Below are 22,419 nucleotides of genomic sequence, written 5' to 3'. Positions count from 1 at the left end.
TTTTACTTACTAAAAGAGAGTCAACAGCGAGGAAGTCCTTGCTCCAGCTGATTTCTTCTCCGGTGAGCTGCTTCCACACAAAGCCGGGTAACGCAAGAACCTGAAAATGAAAATTCCAATAAATTCGATGAATACATCAGGCGAGGGGGTTTGTTCTGTCTCGTGATACGTGTGGGTTCTTAAAACCGTTTATATTACACAAACTGCGGATACTATAGATCACTGAACAGACAAATCAGTGCTTATCTACCACGCAGCGTGCGTTACTGTGGGATGTATTTTTTCATAAAATAAAAGGAAGGATAAGCGTCGATTTTGCTTTTGGGTAAAGATATGGGTACCAAACTCAATGCTGTTCATTTGATCAACTTCAGAAATGTGAAAGTTTGAATTGACTCTGCATATCCTATGGTTGGTGCACAAACCACCTGAGACATCTTTCCAGTATGTCTAAAGCTGTTTCATTGGTTGATGGGCCAGTATATGACTCCCAGGGAAATGTCCTCTTTAAAATTGCTACCAGTTTCATTTCCATATTGTGTGAATGAAATCGCCTGTTTAGTGCTTGCATGACCTGTTTTTAGGAAAATGTGGAACTGAACGAACAGGCCTCCAGCCCGTCCTGTTACAGGTTTCACCAGCTTTTTAGGCCTTAAATTAAATGCTGCTTCAGCCATGTCTGGGTCCATGTACCGGCCGATATCTGGGATAGAGAGAGGCAATGGAGGGGGAAACTGGCTATAAGGAAGTATGGATGACAGGAATTAGCAATGTTTTCATACCAGGAATTCCTTCCCTCTCAGTGCTGCGCCCATTAGCTGCCCAATCCACTCATACTTTGCCACGTCCTTACAGGATGGATTGGGAACATACATGTCTCGAGCTTCGCCCGTGCTGTTACCCTGTAATAAGAAAAGCAATCAGTGTAACCTCAAGACACATATTAGAATGACCCATCTTATAACAAGCCGGAGACTCAACCAGCACTACTGCAGAAGGCTTGGAAATTGGTGGTAGAACCAGTATGTACAGAAAGGCGAACGTTTCATTCACAGTTTGATAATTCCACGTTCCCTTTAAACTACCAGCGATGTGTAATCAGGATTTGAAGAGCTTGTTGCGCCCTTGTTGACACAGTCAGACACAGAGGAAACAAGTTCAGAATCACCTGGTTTGAAGTGCGGACAAAGAATGGTAGTGGCATGGGGGTATCTGCTGAGCTCGGACACAGCTCCTCTGATATATCAGCCAGACTGTCACGGAATCCTCCCCCTGTGGCAGACAAAAGGCACAACGCATTGTATCACTACCTGCTTCTTCCAGTCACTTAATGCTTAATATGGGTAAATCGTTTCACAATACCAATTACTAGACATTCGTTAAAGTGACACTGATTGAAATTAAATACACCAGGTCTGCCTTATTTTATAAAACCTTTTTTTCTTAAAGTGCCAAAAAAAAAATTATAAATAAAAAACATGTTCCAATGATGTGCATTTGGAATGGGAGGGCGATGGCAGGCACCTTACAAAATACATGACATTTTATCTCCTTTAGTCTGTGGCATGCAGGCTGATCTAGTTGCTAATAATCACCTTGTTATTTTTACTGACAGGAATGGGAGAAGCGGCCCACATGGATTAACATAGAATGTAACTATGTAGCAAACTTAGTGCCATCTCAGAGTGAATCAGCGGATCTGACACCACACACTAAGAGAGCCCTGTGTCTGCCAGTATAAGTGCCCGACTACCGACAGCATGAAGAATAATTAAAGAATCATTGCATGAACAGGTGAGGATATGGTAGACTTTAACAAAATGGAATATAGCGTGTGTGAGCGTGTATGTGCACATGGACACAAAGTTAACAATTTACCTTGATCAATTATGCCTTCAGCAATAAATTTACACTCCCACCACTGGTCGTAGCGTACAGGCCACCTAGGAAGTTACAGAAACTGACATCAGTTCAAACTATATAAAGAAAAATCTACAGACTGTGTGCAAACATATCGGCCTTGCACACTGATATCATTGATATACACATTCCAGACACTTTAGTCTCCAAACATCTGATGGATATTAAGCTCTCTATATCTTTGGGGCGTAACACAGCCGTATGTAGCAGAAAAAGGACAGAGTGTGTCTAATCCCAAACCTCTAAAAAAAAAATAGTGTCAAATAAAGTAAAAACTTGCTGCTATTTTGTCCTTTTGTTAGGATATTTTATATGTAAGCATTTGTTTTCTATTACTGGGTCCCTGAGGAAGTCTTACATAAGACGAAACGCGTAGGACCGCATTTGTTTTTTATTACTGGGTCCCTGAGGAAGTCTTACACAAGACGAAACGCGTAGGACCGCATTTGTTTTTTATCTTTCATACTTGTACAATAAAGCAGATTATTTTATACCGTCTCCTAAGTCTGGACTTCCATATTGTGGCGATACCACCAACCAGCTAAGAGGGAGCTCTGGACATCTAAGGGGAGGCATCCTAAGGTGATTTTATCGATCTCCATCTTGTGAGTTCAGTTTATATTGGCGCAGTTTTACTGTTTATTTTCTGTAGATTATCAGCTATACTCCTCTGCTATCCATATATACTTAACACAGCAGTACCTGTCCAAACTGAAGACTAGGAGTTCACAAACATACTGACACTTTAAATATCTACCTGTAATCCAAGGGCTTCTCTGATTTATCGGTGGGTTTCAGACCTTCATAAACCTGGAAAAAATGAGAGCGAACATGGAAAAAGTTACTCAACTACAAAAACACTGACATTTATTCCAGACACAAAGCAAAGTGCAAGTTAATGATCTCCAGTGAACTGAAAGCTGAATTGTAAAGTTAGGCTAAATTTTAACCAAGCCAAAATAAGGAGAGTACGTAGTTTTATTAAATCTGCTATTTCAGCCTAAATTTGGAGATTTGGATGTCAGTTCACTACAATCTGATGTTTAGTGAATAAGTCACATACTGAATCACAGCCTGCTAATGCTTTCAGTGACTGTAACCGTCAGTAGCAGACACCTGACAACAGCGAGAACATTAAAGGGACACTATAGTCACCTAAACAACTTTAGCTCAATGAAGCAGTTTTAGTGTATAGATCATGCTTCTCAGGTTTCACTGCACAATTTACTGCCATTTAGGAGTTAAATCACTTTGTTTCTGTTTGTGCAGCCCTAGCCACACCTCCCCTGGCTATGATTGACAGAGCCTGCATGAAAAAAAAAAAACTGGTTTCACTTTCAATCAGCTGTAATTTACCTTAAATAATTGTATCTCTTTCTATGTAAATTGAACTTTAATCACATACAAGAGGCTCTTGCAGGGTCTAGCAAGCTATTAACATAGCAGGGGATAAGAAAATCTAAATTAAACAGAACTTGCAATAAAGGAAGGATAAACTTTAGAGGACTCTTTACAGGAAGTGTTTATGGAAGGCTGTGCAAGTCACATGCAGGGAGGTGTGACTAGGGTTAATAAACAAAGTAATTTAACTCCTAAATGGTAGAGAACTGAGCAGTGAGGCTGTAGGGACATGTTTTATACACCAAAACTGCTTCATTAAGCTAAAGTTGTTTTGGTGACTATAGTGTCCCTTTAAACTCTTTATTTCCACCCAAAAACATTATTCCACCATTTATTACATTTATTCAATAAACAGGGAATTGTGGAGCAGTGACAAAAAGAAGTGGATATTTTATACCAAAATTGCAGAATTATGAAAAATTCTCCAATTCAGCTATTTTTCCATACTGGTTACTTTGACTTAAAATGTATAATCTCATCATCTGTTCTCCACTGAGGATATACGTCTGAGTTCTCCTAACCCTGTGCTTGTATGGGAATGGTAGTAGAGAGTAGCTAATCATTGGATGCTGGTTTAAAGAAAATCGATCAGGTTTATTTTTTATTGAAGTCTGCTAAGACGTGTATAATGCACTCATCTAGTCGAGCAGTTACTCTGATACTAAGTTTCAGCTGTTGCATCCTTAGCTCACCTGGCTAAACACTGTCTTCTTATAAGTGGGGTCCAGCAGGGGATTGTCGCGGTGCTCCACGGCCAGCCGGCGGTTGATGTACAGTCTCGGCATGAAGTTGGGTTTACTGGTTTCAGAGTCCTTCAAGCATTGTGTAATTAACGGAGAGCGGCGCTTGGACAGCAGGAGAAACTGTTTGATATACTGGATATGGAGACAGAGAGCATGAATGAAGATAAAGACATTTCTAAGTATAACCAGACATTAGATTAGATCATATTATATTAACACTAGGTGTACTCATAAAGGAGACCTTACAATACTGAGACAGAATGGATGGTAAATTGACATACTGAAAGACAGGTCCTGAAAGAAAAGCAAGCATTCCATGCAGAATGTGCAGATCAACATCAAAGAGGACTACAACTCTCAGACTCTTAGCCACAAGGTGGCTTGTTAAAGATAATAACTGATGAGCTGCAAACTGATCACCCACTACATGGGTTCTAGGAGAGGGTTAGGGGCAGGATGGAGCCCAGGGGAGGCAATGTTCGATGTATGTACCATGTTTCAGAGATAAACAGTAAGATATGAGTGATAATACGTTCCTTTATTTACTTTCTATTGTATTAGAAAGGATATTGTGTTGTGTTGTATTAGAGAGGATTGTTATAAGCAGAAGAATGACTGACTGGTTATATACTACCCGCCTTCCCCTATGCATTTCGCAGTTACCTCGGGCATCGTCTTACCTTCAGCCGGTTAAATGTACCAATGCTGTGATCCCAGGCAGGAACAAGATGATGCAAAACGCTATCCAGGAGCTTCACAAACCTGTGAAACACAGAGACAGTGAGATAGCCTTAGATTTTAAAACGCAACTCTCTATAGCTAGACAGATTGTTCTCAGGATGTACGTTGACATTCATAGTCTTTACTGCCAAGCCGTTTAATTGATTTATTCTCTGCCTATACTGTATTGTAGTGGGTATCACAAACAGACATTCTGCTTTTTACTCAGTGTAGTTTCTGCAGACAATAGTCACCATTTCTCTTTGCTTGTCATTTAAAGATTTAGATACAAGCTATGCAATATGTATAGGATTTACAGAATAAATAGTTTTATGGTATTAAACGAGGTTTCTTCATTTTTATATTTACATATACCTTGGAAAAAAGAAAACGCATGCGAGTATAATTAAATAATAAATACACTTAGTTGCTATAGTTTTTCACATATTAGTCACTGTGTAGGGTGTTAACAGAACTTGTTGTTGGGAATCACATATATTGAGGACGCCTGTTGGATGTGATCTTTAGGGAAGTGTATGCAATCGATACACCTGATAGCACATCTGACCAGCACAGACTACGGATTATATCTATACATACATAAACATAAACCTGCCGTGGGCACGATTTGCCATCTTCTACCTCTGTATTAGAAACATAGAATGTGACGGCAGATATGAACCATTCGGCCCATTTAACCTTTCCTGGTAAGTTTTATCCTGTAATCCATGAACCAGTTTAGTAGCCCTTCTCTGAACTCTCTCTAAAGTATTATAATAATTATGCGTTAAAATAGTTTTTTTAATCAGTAACAGATTTAAAAATATATATCATACCTCTGTATTATAACAGCCCTACGATAAAGGATATCGGGATCAGTGGCCTCCAGTCGTGGGTATCGTACCAGGTTGGTAGGTTGAAACATGTCGGCAGTGAGTCCCAAATCTCTTTCCTTTGAAGATTTTATTTTTATTCCCCGGATCCGCACATCGATACCTTCATCTACAGACACAGAGAATATATTAGGAATCGCTAAACAGCAAGATGGGAGGACTAGGAACAAAAGGTCCCAGACTGCAATACACTATGGGGATAAAAGGTCCCAGACTGCCATACACTATGGGAATAAAAGGTCCCAGACTGCCATACACTATGGGGATAAAAGGTCCCAGACTGCCATACACTATGGGAATAAAAGGTCCCAGACTGCCATACACTATGGGGATAAAAGGTCCCAGACTGCCATACACTATGGGAATAAAAAGGTCCCAGACGGTCATACACTATGGGGATAAAAGGTCCCAGACTGCCATACACTATGGGAATAAAAGGTCCCAGACTGCCATACACTATGGGAATAAAAGGTCCCAGACTGCCATACACTATGGGAATAAAAGGTCCCAGACTGCCATACACTATGGGAATAAAAGGTCCCAGACTGCCATACACTATGGGAATAAAAGGTCCCAGACGGTCATACACTATGGGAATAAAAGGTCCCAGACTGCCATACACTATGGGAATAAAAGGTCCCAGACTGCCATACACTATGGGAATAAAAGGTCCCAGACTGCCATACACTATGGGAATAAAAGGTCCCAGACTGCCATACACTATGGGAATAAAAGGTCCCAGACTGCCATACACTATGGGGATAAAAGGTCCCAGGCTGTCATACACTATGGGAATAAAAGGTCCCAGACTGCCATACACTATGGGAACAAAAGGTCCCAGACTGCCATACACTATGGGAATAAAAGGTCCCAGACTGCCATACACTATGGGAATAAAAGGTCCCAGACTGCCATACACTATGGGAATAAAAGGTCCCAGACTGCCATACACTATGGGAACAAAAGGTCCCAGACTGCCATACACTATGGGAACAAAAGGTCCCAGACTGCCATACACTATGGGAATAAAAGGTCCCAGACTGCCATACACTATGGGAATAAAAGGTCCCAGACTGCCATACACTATGGGAATAAAAGGTCCCAGACTGCCATACACTATGGGAACAAAAGGTCCCAGACTGCCATACACTATGGGAATAAAAGGTCCCAGACTGCCATACACTATGGGAATAAAAGGTCCCAGACTGCCATACACTATGGGAATAAAAGGTCCCAGACTGCCATACACTATGGGAATAAAAGGTCCCAGACTGCCATACACTATGGGAATAAAAGGTCCCAGACTGCCATACACTATGGGAATAAAAGGTCCCAGACTGCCATACACTATGGGAATAAAAGGTCCCAGACTGCCATACACTATGGGAATAAAAGGTCCCAGACTGCCATACACTATGGGAATAAAAGGTCCCAGACTGCCATACACTATGGGAATAAAAGATCCCAGACTGTCATACACTATGTGAATAAAAGGTCCCAGACTGCCATACACTATGGGAATAAAAGGTCCCAGACTGCCATACACTATGGGAATAAAAGGTCCCAGACTGCCATACACTATGGGAATAAAAGGTCCCAGACTGTCATACACTATGGGGATAAAAGGTCCCAGACTGCCATACACTATGGGAATAAAAGGTCCCAGACTGCCATACACTATGGGGATAAAAGGTCCCAGACTGTCATACACTATGTGAATAAAAGGTCCCAGACTGCCATACACTATGGGGATAAAAGGTCCCAGACTGCCATACACTATGGGGATAAAAGGTCCCAGACTGTCATACACTATGTGAATAAAAGGTCCCAGACTGCCATAAACTATGGGAATAAAAGGTGCCAGACTGCCATACACTATGGGAATAAAAGGTCCCAGACTGCCATACACTATGGGAATAAAAGGTCCCAGACTGTCATACACTATGGGGATAAAAGGTCCCAGACTGCCATACACTATGGGGATAAAAGGTCCCAGACTGTCATACACTATGGGGATAAAAGGTCCCAGACTGCCATACACTATGGGAATAAAAGGTCCCAGACTGTCATACACTATGGGAATAAAAGGTCCCAGACTGCCATACACTATGGGAATAAAAGGTCCCAGACTGCCATACACTATGTGAATAAAAGGTCCCAGACTGCCATACACTATGGGAATAAAAGGTCCCAGACTGTCATACACTATGGGAATAAAAGGTCCCAGACTGCCATACACTATGGGAATAAAAGGTCCCAGACTGCCATACACTATGGGAATAAAAGGTCCCAGACTGTCATACACTATGGGGATAAAAGGTCCCAGACTGCCATACACTATGGGGATAAAAGGTCCCAGACTGCCATACACTATGGGGATAAAAGGTCCCAGACTGCCATACACTATGGGAATAAAAGGTCCCAGACTGCCATACACTATGGGAATAAAAGGTCCCAGACTGTCATACACTATGGGGATAAAAGGTCCCAGACTGCCATACACTATGGGGATAAAAGGTCCCAGACTGCCATACACTATGGGGATAAAAGGTCCCAGACTGTCATACACTATGTGAATAAAAGGTCCCAGACTGCCATACACTATGGGAATAAAAGGTCCCAGACTGTCATACACTATGGGGATAAAAGGTCCCAGACTGCCATACACTATGGGAATAAAAGGTCCCAGACTGCCATACACTATGGGAATAAAAGGTCCCAGACTGCCATACACTATGGGAATAAAAGGTCCCAGACTGCCATACACTATGGGAATAAAAGGTCCCAGACTGCCATACACTATGGGAATAAAAGGTCCCAGACTGCCATACACTATGGGAATAAAAGGTCCCAGACTGTCATACACTATGGGAATAAAAGGTCCCAGACTGCCATACACTATGGGAATAAAAGGTCCCAGACTGCCATACACTATGGGAATAAAAGGTCCCAGACTGCCATACACTATGGGAATAAAAGGTCCCAGACTGTCATACACTATGGGGGATAAAAGGTCCCAGACTGCCATACACTATGGGGATAAAAGGTCCCAGACTGCCATACACTATGGGAATAATAGGTCCCAGACTGTCATACACTATGGGGATAAAAGGTCCCAGACTGCCATACACTATGGGAATAAAAGGTCCCAGACTGCCATACACTGATGTGGAATTATTAAAAATCATTATTGTACTTGTATTGAATTATTGTACTAACTCCATTTTAACCTTATATTGTGACAATCCTCCATTTTGTCCTCCTAACCTGACTTCTTCAATCCTCCATTTTGTCCTCCTAACCTGACTTCTTCAATCCTCCATTTTGTCCTCATGACTTAACTTGTTCATTTTAAAACTACATTACGTGACTGAACTTCTCAACCCAATTAGTACAGTAGACAAAGACTGTGTTTCCTTCAAGGACAAGTACCAGGAGGTGCTGGCTACTCCTTAAGACTTGCTGGCTACTCCTTAGAGCTTGTAAGATAGTACAGTTTGAAGGCCACAGAACACAGTAGTAATGAAATGTTCTATTCATAAGAGACCTTGCACCTGGACATAAAGCCTGATATCATTGACCGTGTAAAATGACGCTTAGGACCCCCTTGTCCCCCACCCGTGTCCAGAATAATCCCACCTCTGATGGGTGGGCACGGGACTAACCTCTTAATTTTACGAACCAATAGGTAAGACACTAACCCCGTCACTTAACAATTAATCCAATTGATGATGTTTATTTGCTGATATTCTAATAATCAATGATGACGCAAAATGCCTCTTAAAAGGGCCTGCGCGCCCGCTTTTTCTTCACTTGCCAATAAACTTTCTCGAAGTTATTTTAACCTGAACCTCGTGTGTCAGACTTAATTACTTCAGCGTATATACGCAATTTAATTTTATTGATTTGGACAGGAACAGATAGACATTTGAACATTTTGGTTTACTTTCAAAAAGTACCATAACAACTTGGCGCCCAACGTGGGGCATCGGGCTATGTCCGGCCGGTGAGCCGTCCTAAGGAAGACAAGGGTGGACGGAGGAATCCAGGGGGAAGGAAGGGAGATTGATCACCTCCAGATACACGGTAGAGACTTCTGCAGAGCCACCGGTACGTTCCGGCCCCTTTGATTGACCCGTCCACGTGTCTGTGACTGCTTCCCGGGAGGACATCAAAGACAGGTAATATCTTGCCCGGTGTCTCGTTACTCACTTGTTTACCTGCATTTTAGTCTATCTGTTGCCTGGGTGTGTTTGAATTGTGTTTGAATTGTTTGCCTGTTTCCCCATTTTGAGATAAAGGGGGGGTGGACCTGCAGGGGATTTGCCTGGGGTTCTGTCTTGCTTGTTTTCCCCTTTTTGGGATAAAGGGGGGTGGACCTGAGGGGACTTGCCTGGGTCTTCAGTGTGTCTGTCTATCTGTTTGTATTTTACCCCTTTTGGGATAAAGGGGGGTTGACCCGTGGATGTGTTCCTGGGGGGTCTTCTGTTGCCTGTTTTACCTCTTTTAGGAACCACGGTGCTGTGGTTGTAAGGAAAAAGAGGGGTTGACCCGTGGATGTGTTCCTGGGGGGTCTTCTTTGCCTGTTTACTTCTTTTAGGAGCCTCGTGGCTGTGGCTGTAAGGAAAAAGAAGTTTGTGGAACTGTGGGATCTGTGTAGAATCATAGTTTCCTGTGATCCAAGTTTGTGTCACTTTGATAGCCTAGCTAGCTTCACTGTGCGCGTTCGGACTATCCAGCTCTAGTTGAGTTGGGGACGTCCTGACCCGGACCATCCAGCTCTAGTTGAGTTGGGGACGTCCTGACCCGGACCCTTCGGCTCTAGTTGAGCTGAAGGTCCACTGATTATTTAATCGTGGTAGGAGACTTAGCCTTGTGGCAGGGGACTTTGTTTCCTGGGGGAATTCAGGCAGGTATTGCTTGTTTTTCGCATCACGTGGTAGTGAGACTTATAAAGTGGGTTTTATAGGGGCACTACGGGAGTGAGGATAGACGTGGCCACATTCTTGTGGACTGCAGAGTAGAGAGAGGCTGACGGAACTCGGACCGGTGTCAGTTGTTTTCCGTGGCCGCTGGTAGTGAGACTTACGAAAGTTGTTCTCCGAGCGGGGACACTACGAGGTTGAGAAAGGTGACTTTGGAGTAAGCACATGTAGAAGGAAAGGGACTATTGTTGATTTTATTTGAACTGTAATGCATGCACTGTATTTCAATTGTATTGTTGTCTTGTCTGTTTTATTAGGAGTCTCATGAACTCCTGTGTCTGTCTTTAAGGATTTTTTTCCTTGCCTTTCATCTTTTCTAAACTTCCTATATTATTATACTATCTACTCCCATTTCTCTTGAAAGAGAAGTGATTGGTCACACACTTCTCACCTCGCTCCAATCCGTGTCTACCACCCCGGGTAGGCGGATTCAGTGACTAGTCTACGTTTTGGGAAGACGCACCTGAGAAAATCCCACGATTCTCGGGTGGCAGTCGAGCATTGTAGACGTTCTTGTTCAGTTTTCCTTCTCTCTCCCTATATCTAGGACGCTGGTATAGGGGTAAAGGGATTATGGGACAGGATTTAAGCAAGCCCAGTAAGGGCTGGTTAGCATGTGATTTAGTCGAAGACAGAGAGGGTGAGGAAATGGTTAAAGGTGTTGAAAAGATTGCAAAGGTATGTAAAATTGCTGTACCGACATGTGGAAGATTGCAACCAGAAAGTTGGCGTAGGTTACTGACAGAAAAGAAAGGCAAGCTTACAGATAATGGTTTATTAAAGACTGCTGAAGCATGGTATAGAGTAGCGAAGGCTATTCAGCTAGAAGGTTGGGTTGAGGAAGAGATAAATCACAAAGGTGTGAAATTGTTTGTGTATCATAATAATTGTGTTGCTGGGGTCTACCCTCAGCCAGCGCCCAAAACCGGCGCCCAGGGAATGTCTATCCCCAAGATTCAGTCAGCAACAAGTGATAGCCAGCTGACTATGTTCCCCACTCCCAATACCCATCCCATTACCTCCCCTGTCTGCCCGGTCCTGAATTCTGATGGATCTTTCTTTTCCCCTGCCCCATCTTTAACATTCCCATCATCCTCATCCATCCCTACGCTACCTGCTATACCTCCCCCTAACATTTCATCTGCCATTCCTTCCCTACACTCCCTCTCCATTAATGATCCCCTCCCCTCTTCATCCGCCCAGCTAACCACCTCTTCCACCCTCACCCCGGCTCCTCCCTCTACACCCACCCCTACCAATCCCTCTCCGTCCCCTCCCATCTCCGCCCCAGTCCAATACCCCACCTCCTTTCCTTCCCCAGCCTGGCCCTACCCCTTCCCATATCCCATGGCCCTGCCCTATCCCGGATATCCACTACCCCTTCCCCAAGCCACTCCCCAGGTTCCGGTCATGCCCAGTCCGGCACAGGTTACTCCGGGTGTGCCCACATCTAACATGGCCGCCACTCCTTCCCTTAACCCTAATGTAGTACCTTTTCCGGCCACCAATATGGCGGCCCCCAGTTCGGCCCTGATGCCGGTAATTCCCGGCGACTACCTATCCCCAGGTTATGACTCGCTAGCCACCCCTGCATCTGGGGCCCGTTCCCAACCACCGATCCTTTCACCTCATGCGGGCCCTGCACCGCGCAAAAGAGCCAACATCATAGAATTCGATGATGACGAGATGGACAGGGTGTCCCATGTCTCATCGGAGCTTGCCGCGGGAGCCCCAACTCATCGTTCTATCGATGACCCCTTTGGCCACAAGGGTCGGGGAGAACAGGCCCCTCCTAAATATGTTGCTTTCAATCCCACTCAAGCTAGTGCTCTAATGAAATCGCTCCCTGACCCAGAAAAACAGCCTATGCCCTTCTACCGAGGGATAGTTCAAATTCAAAAGACTTATTCCGCCGCATGGCGTGATTTGCTGAGCATTTGTGCTATTAAAGCAGGGGATGCATATTGGCCAAGTATGGCCCGACACCTCAGTACAGATCTGCTCAGCAGTGATGTTGATTACCCCTCTGGAGTAACTTTTTGCACCCAATTAAGAGAATGGGCTAAGGACAAACTTGCGGATCAGGCTGCTGGCCTTACTGATGTTATTCAAGATAAAGGAGAATCAGTGGAAAGGTTTCATGCAAGACTGTATCAAATGTTCACAGATTTGGGGTTTGATCTTACAGATAAGATTCATTCACAAATGCTGTCAGGTGCGTTTGTCCAAGGTGTTAAAGACTCTATACGCAAGGGAATCATTGCTGCACGTCCTGAATACAAGGTTGTTCCCTTGGATACCCTGCTTTTAGTTGCTAGAGGTCTGGAATCTGTTCAGACCCCAAGAAGACCCAATCCAGCTCCACTCATGGTGGCCCGCGCTACCCCCATCACCTCTGGCACCAAGGGTGTCAAGTTAGAGGATGTAACTTGTTTTAATTGTGGGGCTCAGGGACACTACAGAAGTGATTGTCCGGAACCTAAAAAGGAACCTGGGGCACCCAGAAAGTTCTCTAAGCCTGCCCCAGGCCCCAAGACCGAGAAAAAGATTCCAATTATTGAAGAACCAGATGATTAGGAAACTGGCAAGCCTGTGTCTGTAACCCCTGTAATGGCAGCGTCTACAGGGGATAAGGGAGGGCCACTTGCCACAGTGACTTTGCCCATTGAAGACCATCCTACTACATTTCTAGTTGACACAGGTGCAGCCCGTAGTGTTCTACGAGAACAAGACCTGCCAGACCCATCCTTCCTGTCCAGTATTGATGTCTCTTGTGTTGGAGTGGATGGCCAGCCAAGACGTAGCCCTTTAACAACTCCACTACGAGTTGGCTCTAGCCTGCTTGCTCGCTTTGTAGTATCCTCCACATGCCCCATTAACCTGTTAGGTGCTGATGTTCTCTCACGCCTGCAAGCATCCATCACCTTTACCCCGGATGGGCAGGTAGAAATGTTTACACCTCTGTCTGTATCAGACACTTCAGCCCTATGCTCTTTGCCTCTGATGCTGCATTTAGAAAAGCCCCGTGAGGAGGCAGCAGAATTAAGGTCCAATTTCCCAGAGGAATTAAAAACACAGGTGCCCGCTAAGTTATGGTCCTCAGGCCCAGAGGACATAGGTCACCTAAATGTTCCCCCTGTGGTGGTAAAGCTTATTTCAGGAGCTAAGTTACCAAGAAAACCACAATATCCATTAAAACCAGCACAGTCCGCTGCAATTTCTGTCCACATCAAGGCACTCTTGGGGAAGGGTGCCCTTGTCAAATGTAAATCTGAATGCAACACCCCGTTATTTCCTGTGAAAAAGAAAACTCCAAAGGGTGAGCCAGAGAAGTACAGGATGGTTCAGGATCTCCGTGCTGTTAATGAAGCTACCGTCCTGGACACCCCTCTTGTACCAAATCCTCATACTCTGCTCTCTGGAGTCCCACCATCTGCAAAATTCTTCACAGTTATTGACCTGGCCAATGCCTTTTTCAGTGTCCCACTGGACCCATCCTGTCAATACCTGTTTGCTTTCACTCATGAAATGCAACAGTATACCTGGACTGTCATGCCCCAAGGGGCACAAAATTCTCCAAGTCAATTTGCTAAGGCCATGGGCACCATCCTTGACCCATGGCAAGCTGAGCACCCAGAAGTTGTCCTGCTTCAGTATGTGGATGATCTACTGCTGTGTGGAGATGATATTCCCACTACTGAAAGGTGTTCAATCAGTCTTCTTTCCTATTTGGCAGAACAGGGATGCAAAGCTTCACTCATCAAGCTACAATTCTGTCAATCTTCAGTGATCTTCCTTGGACATTGCCTATCTCAAGGTACCAGACATCTTACTCGGGACCGGGTAAGAGCTGTTCTGGACATTCCACCTCCAAGGACTTCAAAGTCTCTTCATGCCTTCCTAGGCCTCATTTCCTACTGCAGAGCATGGATCCCAGAAGCCTCTCTGCTTATGCAACCTCTCTATGACGCTCTTAAGTCTGACCCGTTTTGTCTGACCAATGAAGCCCTGGACAATTTCGATGCTTTAAAACGTGCCATTGCTTCAGCTCCTGCCTTGGGCCTACCTGACTACTCCAAACCTTTCAAATTATTCGTCTCTGAAAGACAAGGCCATGCAACAGGAGTCCTCACCCAAACTAATGACTCAAGAGGCCGCCAGAGGCCTATTGGATATTTCTCATGTCAACTGGACATTGTGGCCAGAGGGACTCCTTCCTGTCTCAGGGCTGTTTTTGCTGCGAGAGAACTCATAGAAAGAACCTCAGACCTGGTCCTTGGCCACCCTCTGGTTGTTTTGGCCCCTCATGACATTTCTGCCATCATCAACCAAGTCCAGCTCAAGCACGTGTCTCCAGCCAGACATCTGCGCTTACAGTGTCATCTTCTTTTGCCTGACAACATTTCCATCCAAAGATGTCAAGTGCTTAATCCGTCCACTCTTCTTCCACTCCCTGAGGGGGGTATCTATTATGGATTTATCACGGATGAAACCTACATTCACCTGCTCTGTGGATGTATCAAGAAAGTCATGCATCCACATTTGACATTTTATGAAGGCGAAAAACCTCTCTGTGAAGGCCCAGATCACGCCTTCTGCACCACGTGGTACAAACCGAACATTACTCCTGAACCTTGCTATGAAGATGAGCTTTACCACCGGACCGATGTAAAGCTTACTGCACAAGACTTTTATTGTGACTCTGAAGGCAATAGCATGGTCTTGATCCAGCTACCTCAACAACTTAACTACCTTTACCGTCATTGGGATACTGCTATCCCACATATTCCTGTTACCAAGTTGAAGACAAGGTCATGGAATGATCTTGGGCCCATGGCAAAACTATGGGCCACCATGAATGAAGAACAGCTACAGGAAAATGGTATTGTCAAATACCCAACAACTGACCTTCTAGAAGCATGGCCACGCCATTTCCTGGAAAAGGAATTTCAAGATCTGGTCATAAAGAATGATTATGACCCAGAAACACCTCATGACTGTTTTGAACAGATGAAAATGGAAACAGTGCACTTACCAACTGTGCATGAGAACCCATTACCAGATCCGGATTTTACCCTGTTTGTGGACGGATCGAGATATGCCGATGAAGGAGGAACATATCACACAGGATATGCCGTAACCACAACAGATGAAGTCATTAATACATCATCCTTACCGCCAGCAATGTCTGCGCAAGAAGCTGAATTACAGGCTCTGACTTCAGCATGCAAAATTTCCGAAGGAAAACGTGCCAACATCTATACAGATTCAAGATATGCTCTGGGTGTGGCACATGACTTCGGCCTAATTTGGAAGACTAGAGGATTTCTTACCACCGCCGGTACACCAGTCAAACACAGCACTGCAATCAAGGAGCTAATGGATGCCCTCCTACTCCCCAAAGAAGTGGCCGTTTTGAAAATTAAGGCCCACGGGAAATTGGATACAGATGAAGCAAGGGGCAACCATTTGGCTGATCAAGCTGCTAAGTTAGCGGCCAGGGATCTGCAGGAAGTGGATGAAGAAGTGTCCGGACAAGAAGAAGAAGAAGAAGAAGTCCCTATTTTTGCTTTGCAAACTCTTCCTACTGATTTGCGAATTTTACAAGAACAACAAGCTGCAGTCACTCCTGAGGAAATCCAGAAATGGAAAAAGAAAGGAGCTGTCCAAAAGGACGGAATATATTACAACAACTTCAAATTTTGTCTTCCCAGAAATTTATACCCAGCAGTGGTCCAATGGGCACATGGGCCTGCACACCTGTCAAAAGAACTGATGGCCGCCCTCATACAGAAGTATTATGAAGCACCCGGAATCACAACATTGATAAGCAACTTCTGCAAAGCCTGTGTTATTTGTGCAAAATGCAATCCGGGAAGACCAGTCAAGGTGCCTGCAAAGAACCTGGCAAAGCCCATGTACCCCTTCCAACGAATTCAAATTGACCACATCCAAATGCCCAAGAGTGGGCCCCATGAATATGCACTAGTAATAGTGGACATGTTCTCAGGCTGGCCAGAAGCCTACCCAGTGGCCAATATCACTGCAAAGACAACCGCAAAGCGCCTAATTACAGATATTGTATGCAGATTCGGACTCCCAGAAGTCATTGAGAGTGATCAAGGCCCAGCCTTTACAGCAACTGTGACTAAAGAAATTTGGACTGCTCTAGGGGTGACTCTAGCCTTCCATACCCCTTACCACCCACAAAGTAGTGGTAAAGTGGAGCGCATGAATGGCACTCTAAAAAACAGAATGTTAAAAATGTCACAAGAAACAAAGATGCCCTGGCCAGAAAGCCTACCAATAGCTCTATTTAGTGTTAGGCACACACCTAGAGGGAAGCATTCACTGTCCCCATATGAGGTTCTATTTGGGACAGCACCCAGACTAGGTTGTTATTATCCGCAGCAGTTGCAACTCCAATCAGATGTTTTAGTAGACTATGTAACTGAACTTGCAAATGTCCTAAACAAAATACATGCCCAAGTTTTCTCTTCAATTCCAGATCCCGAATTGGATACAGGTTCCCATAACCTACTCCCCGGAGATTGGGTCCTGGTTAAGAAGTTTGTGCGGAAAAATACCCTAGAACCGAGATTTGACGGTCCATTCCAAGTTCTCCTGATTACCGCAACCTCCGTCAAATTGGCCGGTAGGCCAAATTGGATCCACGCTTCCCACTGCAAGAAATCTCCTGCCCCAGAGGAGGCGAATATCGCACAAACATGTATCTCTGGTACATCTTCTCCTTAATTAGCCTTATGAAGGCCCAGCAAGTAGCCATTACCAAAGACATTAGTGGGTACACCTTCTGGTATAATTCATCATGCACCCAGGTGGCTACTTATACCTTTGACTACTGTGATATTGTAGAATGCCCATTTCCCACACCACAAATCCAGAGCATCTATAGAGATATCCCTCATTCGAAAGACCCATATGTTTGTGTAGTTGACAAGCAATGGGGGCACAATTGTGACCATTGGGGGGCGGCGGGGTGGAATGCCGGGCCTGCCTGGGGTTACAAACCAAAAAGTGCCGTAGCTAAAGTAGATGATCGTGGTAGATCGCTTCTCCAGAGAATGACTTTAAGAAAGCCTGGGGGGAGCACACCAATGAAATTAATCCTTAACATTGAGCACCCAAGCCCAACAGATGCAGACCAGTATGTGATGGGAATGTACTGGAAAAGGGGTTCCTACCAGAAATTAGGGCATTTCTACCTCAAAGATATGTGCAACTCTTCTGAGTGGCAAGGGGCCACCCATATGGTCCCTAACCCATTAAAACCCCATATCCAGACCTTTCAGGACATGATGGCCATTGCTAACCCCACTTTTGAAGATACCATGGCCGCTGAAACAGGTTTTAATGATGTAAATTTATGGTTAGAATGGATGAAATATAATGCTAATAAGCACAATAGAACCGCATGTTATGTGTGTGGAGGTGCCCGGCCTCACTTGGGTACCGTACCTTTAATCCTACCCGTAGATATAGAAGAATGTGTTTTAAGCCTTTTTGCCTATCACTATAATTTTAACAGGTCCATATGTATTGCATGGACAAAGGAGTATCCTCTTCTAGCCAAAGACGTCAAACCCCCTGATGGTATTACCGTATATAAAGGTAATTACACTTGCTATGCCATGTACGATGGTATTGGTAAATTTGTAGGTAACTTTTCCAAAGGTTATTGTGCTACATACAGAACTGTCCCTGTACGCTTGCTGCAACATCACACTAGGTCACTAGGAGACATTTATTGGTTGTGTGGGGATTTACAGCTAAGATCCAGAATGGACACAGAATGGTGGGGAGAGTGCACTTTGACTAAGGCCATTATGCCTATACATATTATTTCTGACACACACCTCAACACCCATGAGTCCAGCCACACTAAGGTTAAACGTGACGCCCCAGTGAAAGGAAGTTTTGATCCTCATGTGTATATCGATGCCATTGGAGTGCCCAGGGGGGTACCCAATGAGTTTAAAGCAAGGGATGAAGTTGCCGCAGGATTTGAATCGATTTTTACCATAGTTACCGCAAACAAGAATTTAAATTGGATAAATTACATTTATTATAACCAACAGCGTTTTGTTAATTACACCAGAGACGCCCTCCAGGGGTTGGCCGAACAGTTGCAGGCCACATCCCAAATGACTTTCCAGAATAGAATGGCCCTAGATATGATCTTAGCCGAAAAAGGAGGGGTTTGTAAAATTTTGCCCGACACCATGACATGTTGTACCTACATCCCAGAAAACACAGGCCCTAATGGTAAAGTCACACTAGCCATAGAAAAATTAAATGACTTGTCTGAAGAGTTAAAAAGGAATTCTGGGATAAAAGATCCCTGGGAAAGATGGTTTGGTTGGATGACAGGATGGCAAAAGGCTTTAATGCAGATTGGTATGGCTATACTAATTTTTCTTTTTATTTTTGCTCTTCTCTTTTGTTGTGTCCTCCCATGTCTGAGAAAATCCCTCATGAAGACTGTTGACCAAGCAGCACCCACTTTGACCCATCTCGAAGTTGATGACCAAGAATTCCAAGACATCAACTCACCCTGTCTGCCGCTGCAAACATTCCCTTTTGTTGATAAAGTGCAGGAATTCTAGGAAGGGACTAGCTCAGGGACAGCATCTGTCAGTGAATGGTAAAGGCCCCGTGCGGAGAAGTGGTGGGTTAGCTGCCATGGGACACCCATGGGTGTGAAGTGTTCGAGAGCCATACTGATGGATGAGTTAGCCTATTATTAGGGTCAGCTCTAGGGACAGACTTGCACTTTGCATTAACACCTAGCTAGCGGCCGCGGGGTTTCTGTGCCTTTGGGTTAACACGTCTTCTGATACTAACCTAATAAAGTTTTATCTCTTAGAATCTAACATTTCATAGGGGGGACTGATGTGGAATTATTAAAAATCATTATTGTACTTGTATTGAATTATTGTACTAACTCCATTTTAACCTTATATTGTGACAATCCTCCATTTTGTCCTCCTAACCTGACTTCTTCAATCCTCCATTTTGTCCTCCTAACCTGACTTCTTCAATCCTCCATTTTGTCCTCATGACTTAACTTGTTCATTTTAAAACTACATTACGTGACTGAACTTCTCAACCCAATTAGTACAGTAGACAAAGACTGTGTTTCCTTCAAGGACAAGTACCAGGAGGTGCTGGCTACTCCTTAAGACTTGCTGGCTACTCCTTAGAGCTTGTAAGATAGTACAGTTTGAAGGCCACAGAACACAGTAGTAATGAAATGTTCTATTCATAAGAGACCTTGCACCTGGACATAAAGCCTGATATCATTGACCGTGTAAAATGACGCTTAGGACCCCCTTGTCCCCCACCCGTGTCCAGAATAATCCCACCTCTGATGGGTGGGCACGGGACTAACCTCTTAATTTTACGAACCAATAGGTAAGACACTAACCCCGTCACTTAACAATTAATCCAATTGATGATGTTTATTTGCTGATATTCTAATAATCAATGATGACGCAAAATGCCTCTTAAAAGGGCCTGCGCGCCCGCTTTTTCTTCACTTGCCAATAAACTTTCTCGAAGTTATTTTAACCTGAACCTCGTGTGTCAGACTTAATTACTTCAGCGTATATACGCAATTTAATTTTATTGATTTGGACAGGAACAGATAGACATTTGAACATTTTGGTTTACTTTCAAAAAGTACCATAACAACACTATGGGAATAAAAGGTCCCAGACTGCCATACACTATGCTAATAAAAGGTCCCAGACTGTCATACACTATGGGGATAAAAGGTCCCAGACTGCCATACACTATGGGAATAAAAGGTCCCAGACTGCCATACACTATGGGAATAAAAGGTCCCAGACTGCCATACACTATGGGAATAAAAGATCCCAGACTGCCATACACTATGGGAATAAAAGGTCCCAGACTGCCATACACTATGGGAATAAAAGGTCCCAGACTGCCATACACTATGCTAATAAAAGGTCCCAGACTGTCATACACTATGGGAATAAAAGGTCCCAGACTGCCATACACTATGGGGATAAAAGGTCCCAGACTGCCATACACTATGGGAATAAAAGGTCCCAGACTGTCATACACTATGGGGATAAAAGGTCCCAGACTGCCATACACTATGGGAATAAAAGGTCCCAGACTGCCATACACTATGGGAATAAAAGGTCCCAGACTGCCATACACTATGCTAATAAAAGGTCCCAGACTGTCATACACTATGGGAATAAAAGGTCCCAGACTGCCATACACTATGGGAATAAAAGGTCCCAGACTGCCATACACTATGGGAATAAAAGGTCCCAGACTGCCATACACTATGCTAATAAAAGGTCCCAGACTGTCATACACTATGGGAATAAAAGGTCCCAGACTGTCATACACTATGGGAATAAAAGGTCCCAGACTGCCATACACTATGGGAATAAAAGGTCCCAGACTGCCATACACTATGGGAATAAAAGGTCCCAGACTGCCATACACTATGGGAATAAAAGATCCCAGACTGTCATACAATATGGATTAAAATGTTTACGTTATTAAAGTGATATTAATAACGGGTCACTTACCGAAGCACTCCATAATTCGAATCTCTACGACTGGCAGATGACCGGTCATGTCTTCCAAGACGCAAACATCTCCTATTACATTACTGTCAAAGAGGAAATTACAAACTGTTAGTTTGGTCATGTTTAAACTGAGTTAAAATAATCGAATTAGGAATTAACCTCTTCTCCATTCATAATGAAAACAAAGAAGAATTCCGTCTCTTTGTATCGCGTGAAAAGAAAAATAGATGCTTTCTCCAGCTAACGTGTGGACATTGAGTGCACTGAAGCTGAACGCTGCTCTGAGTAACTGATGGGTGACAACACATCAAATTATTTATTTTAAAGTTAGTGGGCCTAAACCTTAAACTAGAGGATCTCACTTTCAAGAGGAACACCCTATTCCATATGTTTTAAAGGAGTTTGTCTATCAGCAGCATGGGAAATGCAAGCTGATTTGCATGAAATACCGGTTCTGGTGCCAAGGCAGGAATAAGAGTGACAGAGTAAATTATAGAAATAAGCCTCCCACATTGTCACGTTCCTTGGGGAACCATTGCAGCAATCTAAGGGGCAACTCTGACCTGTTTACCTTTGTGAATGCCCATAGTGATAGCTGAACCGTAATCACAATTATAGAGTTCCTGTGCGATAATTGTTGTAGAACAGGTATCAATGTCCCCAGATATGGCATGAAGAGCACGCACATACTTACTCATCTATGGTAACGTCACTGATCTTCTTTAGGGTGTCCCTTTCACCACCGTAAACCACAACTCGTTTAGGCATGTAGTTTTCATCCGTAGAATCAACAGTAATCAGCAGCTTCCTGTGGGCATGAAGAGAGGGACAGTTAAACCTTTAACAGTGGGGGAAAAGACACTTTCAGATTACTCAAGGAATATCTAATAGAAGCATTAGATTTTTTTAGAAAAAAATCCTTTACTATGACGATGTACGTGCACAATGCATGATGCAAACGGAGAAATCCACAGATACATCTGAAGTGAAGAACCTTATTTTAGAGGATGTGAGGCTGTGGGGAAAGACAGTCTAGTTACACTAGAAAAGCCGACCAATGGGAAAGCCCTGTTCTGGCCGAGGAGCATGAGAATGGAAATTCGAAAAGAGCTGGAGAACAACAGAATGGCAACCTAGCCCCGTACGGTATAGCTATATGATC

General features: G+C 43.9%; 1 protein-coding gene across 2 annotated transcripts in view; it reads right to left on the bottom strand.

Moving 5' to 3' along the window:
• Positions 1–22,419, bottom strand: part of HECTD3 (HECT domain E3 ubiquitin protein ligase 3) — a 43,715-nt gene that overhangs the window by 5,331 nt on the left and 15,965 nt on the right. For both annotated transcript variants that reach the window (XM_063427701.1, XM_063427702.1), the window contains exons 7-16: positions 21,952–22,065; positions 21,258–21,340; positions 5,621–5,786; positions 4,745–4,826; positions 4,014–4,196; positions 2,678–2,730; positions 1,879–1,943; positions 1,169–1,272; positions 783–902; positions 11–100 (exon numbers count right to left, since the gene is read on the bottom strand). In XM_063427701.1, coding sequence (XP_063283771.1) covers positions 11–100; positions 783–902; positions 1,169–1,272; positions 1,879–1,943; positions 2,678–2,730; positions 4,014–4,196; positions 4,745–4,826; positions 5,621–5,786; positions 21,258–21,340; positions 21,952–22,065 — 1,060 coding nt within the window. The remainder of the gene's footprint in view (positions 1–10; positions 101–782; positions 903–1,168; positions 1,273–1,878; positions 1,944–2,677; positions 2,731–4,013; positions 4,197–4,744; positions 4,827–5,620; positions 5,787–21,257; positions 21,341–21,951; positions 22,066–22,419) is intronic.

Source organism: Pelobates fuscus, chromosome 7 (assembly GCF_036172605.1).
Source record: "Pelobates fuscus isolate aPelFus1 chromosome 7, aPelFus1.pri, whole genome shotgun sequence".
Lineage (NCBI taxonomy): Eukaryota > Metazoa > Chordata > Amphibia > Anura > Pelobatidae > Pelobates > Pelobates fuscus.
Note: the sequence above shows the minus strand (reverse complement) of the source record. Positions and strands in the feature narration are given on the sequence as shown.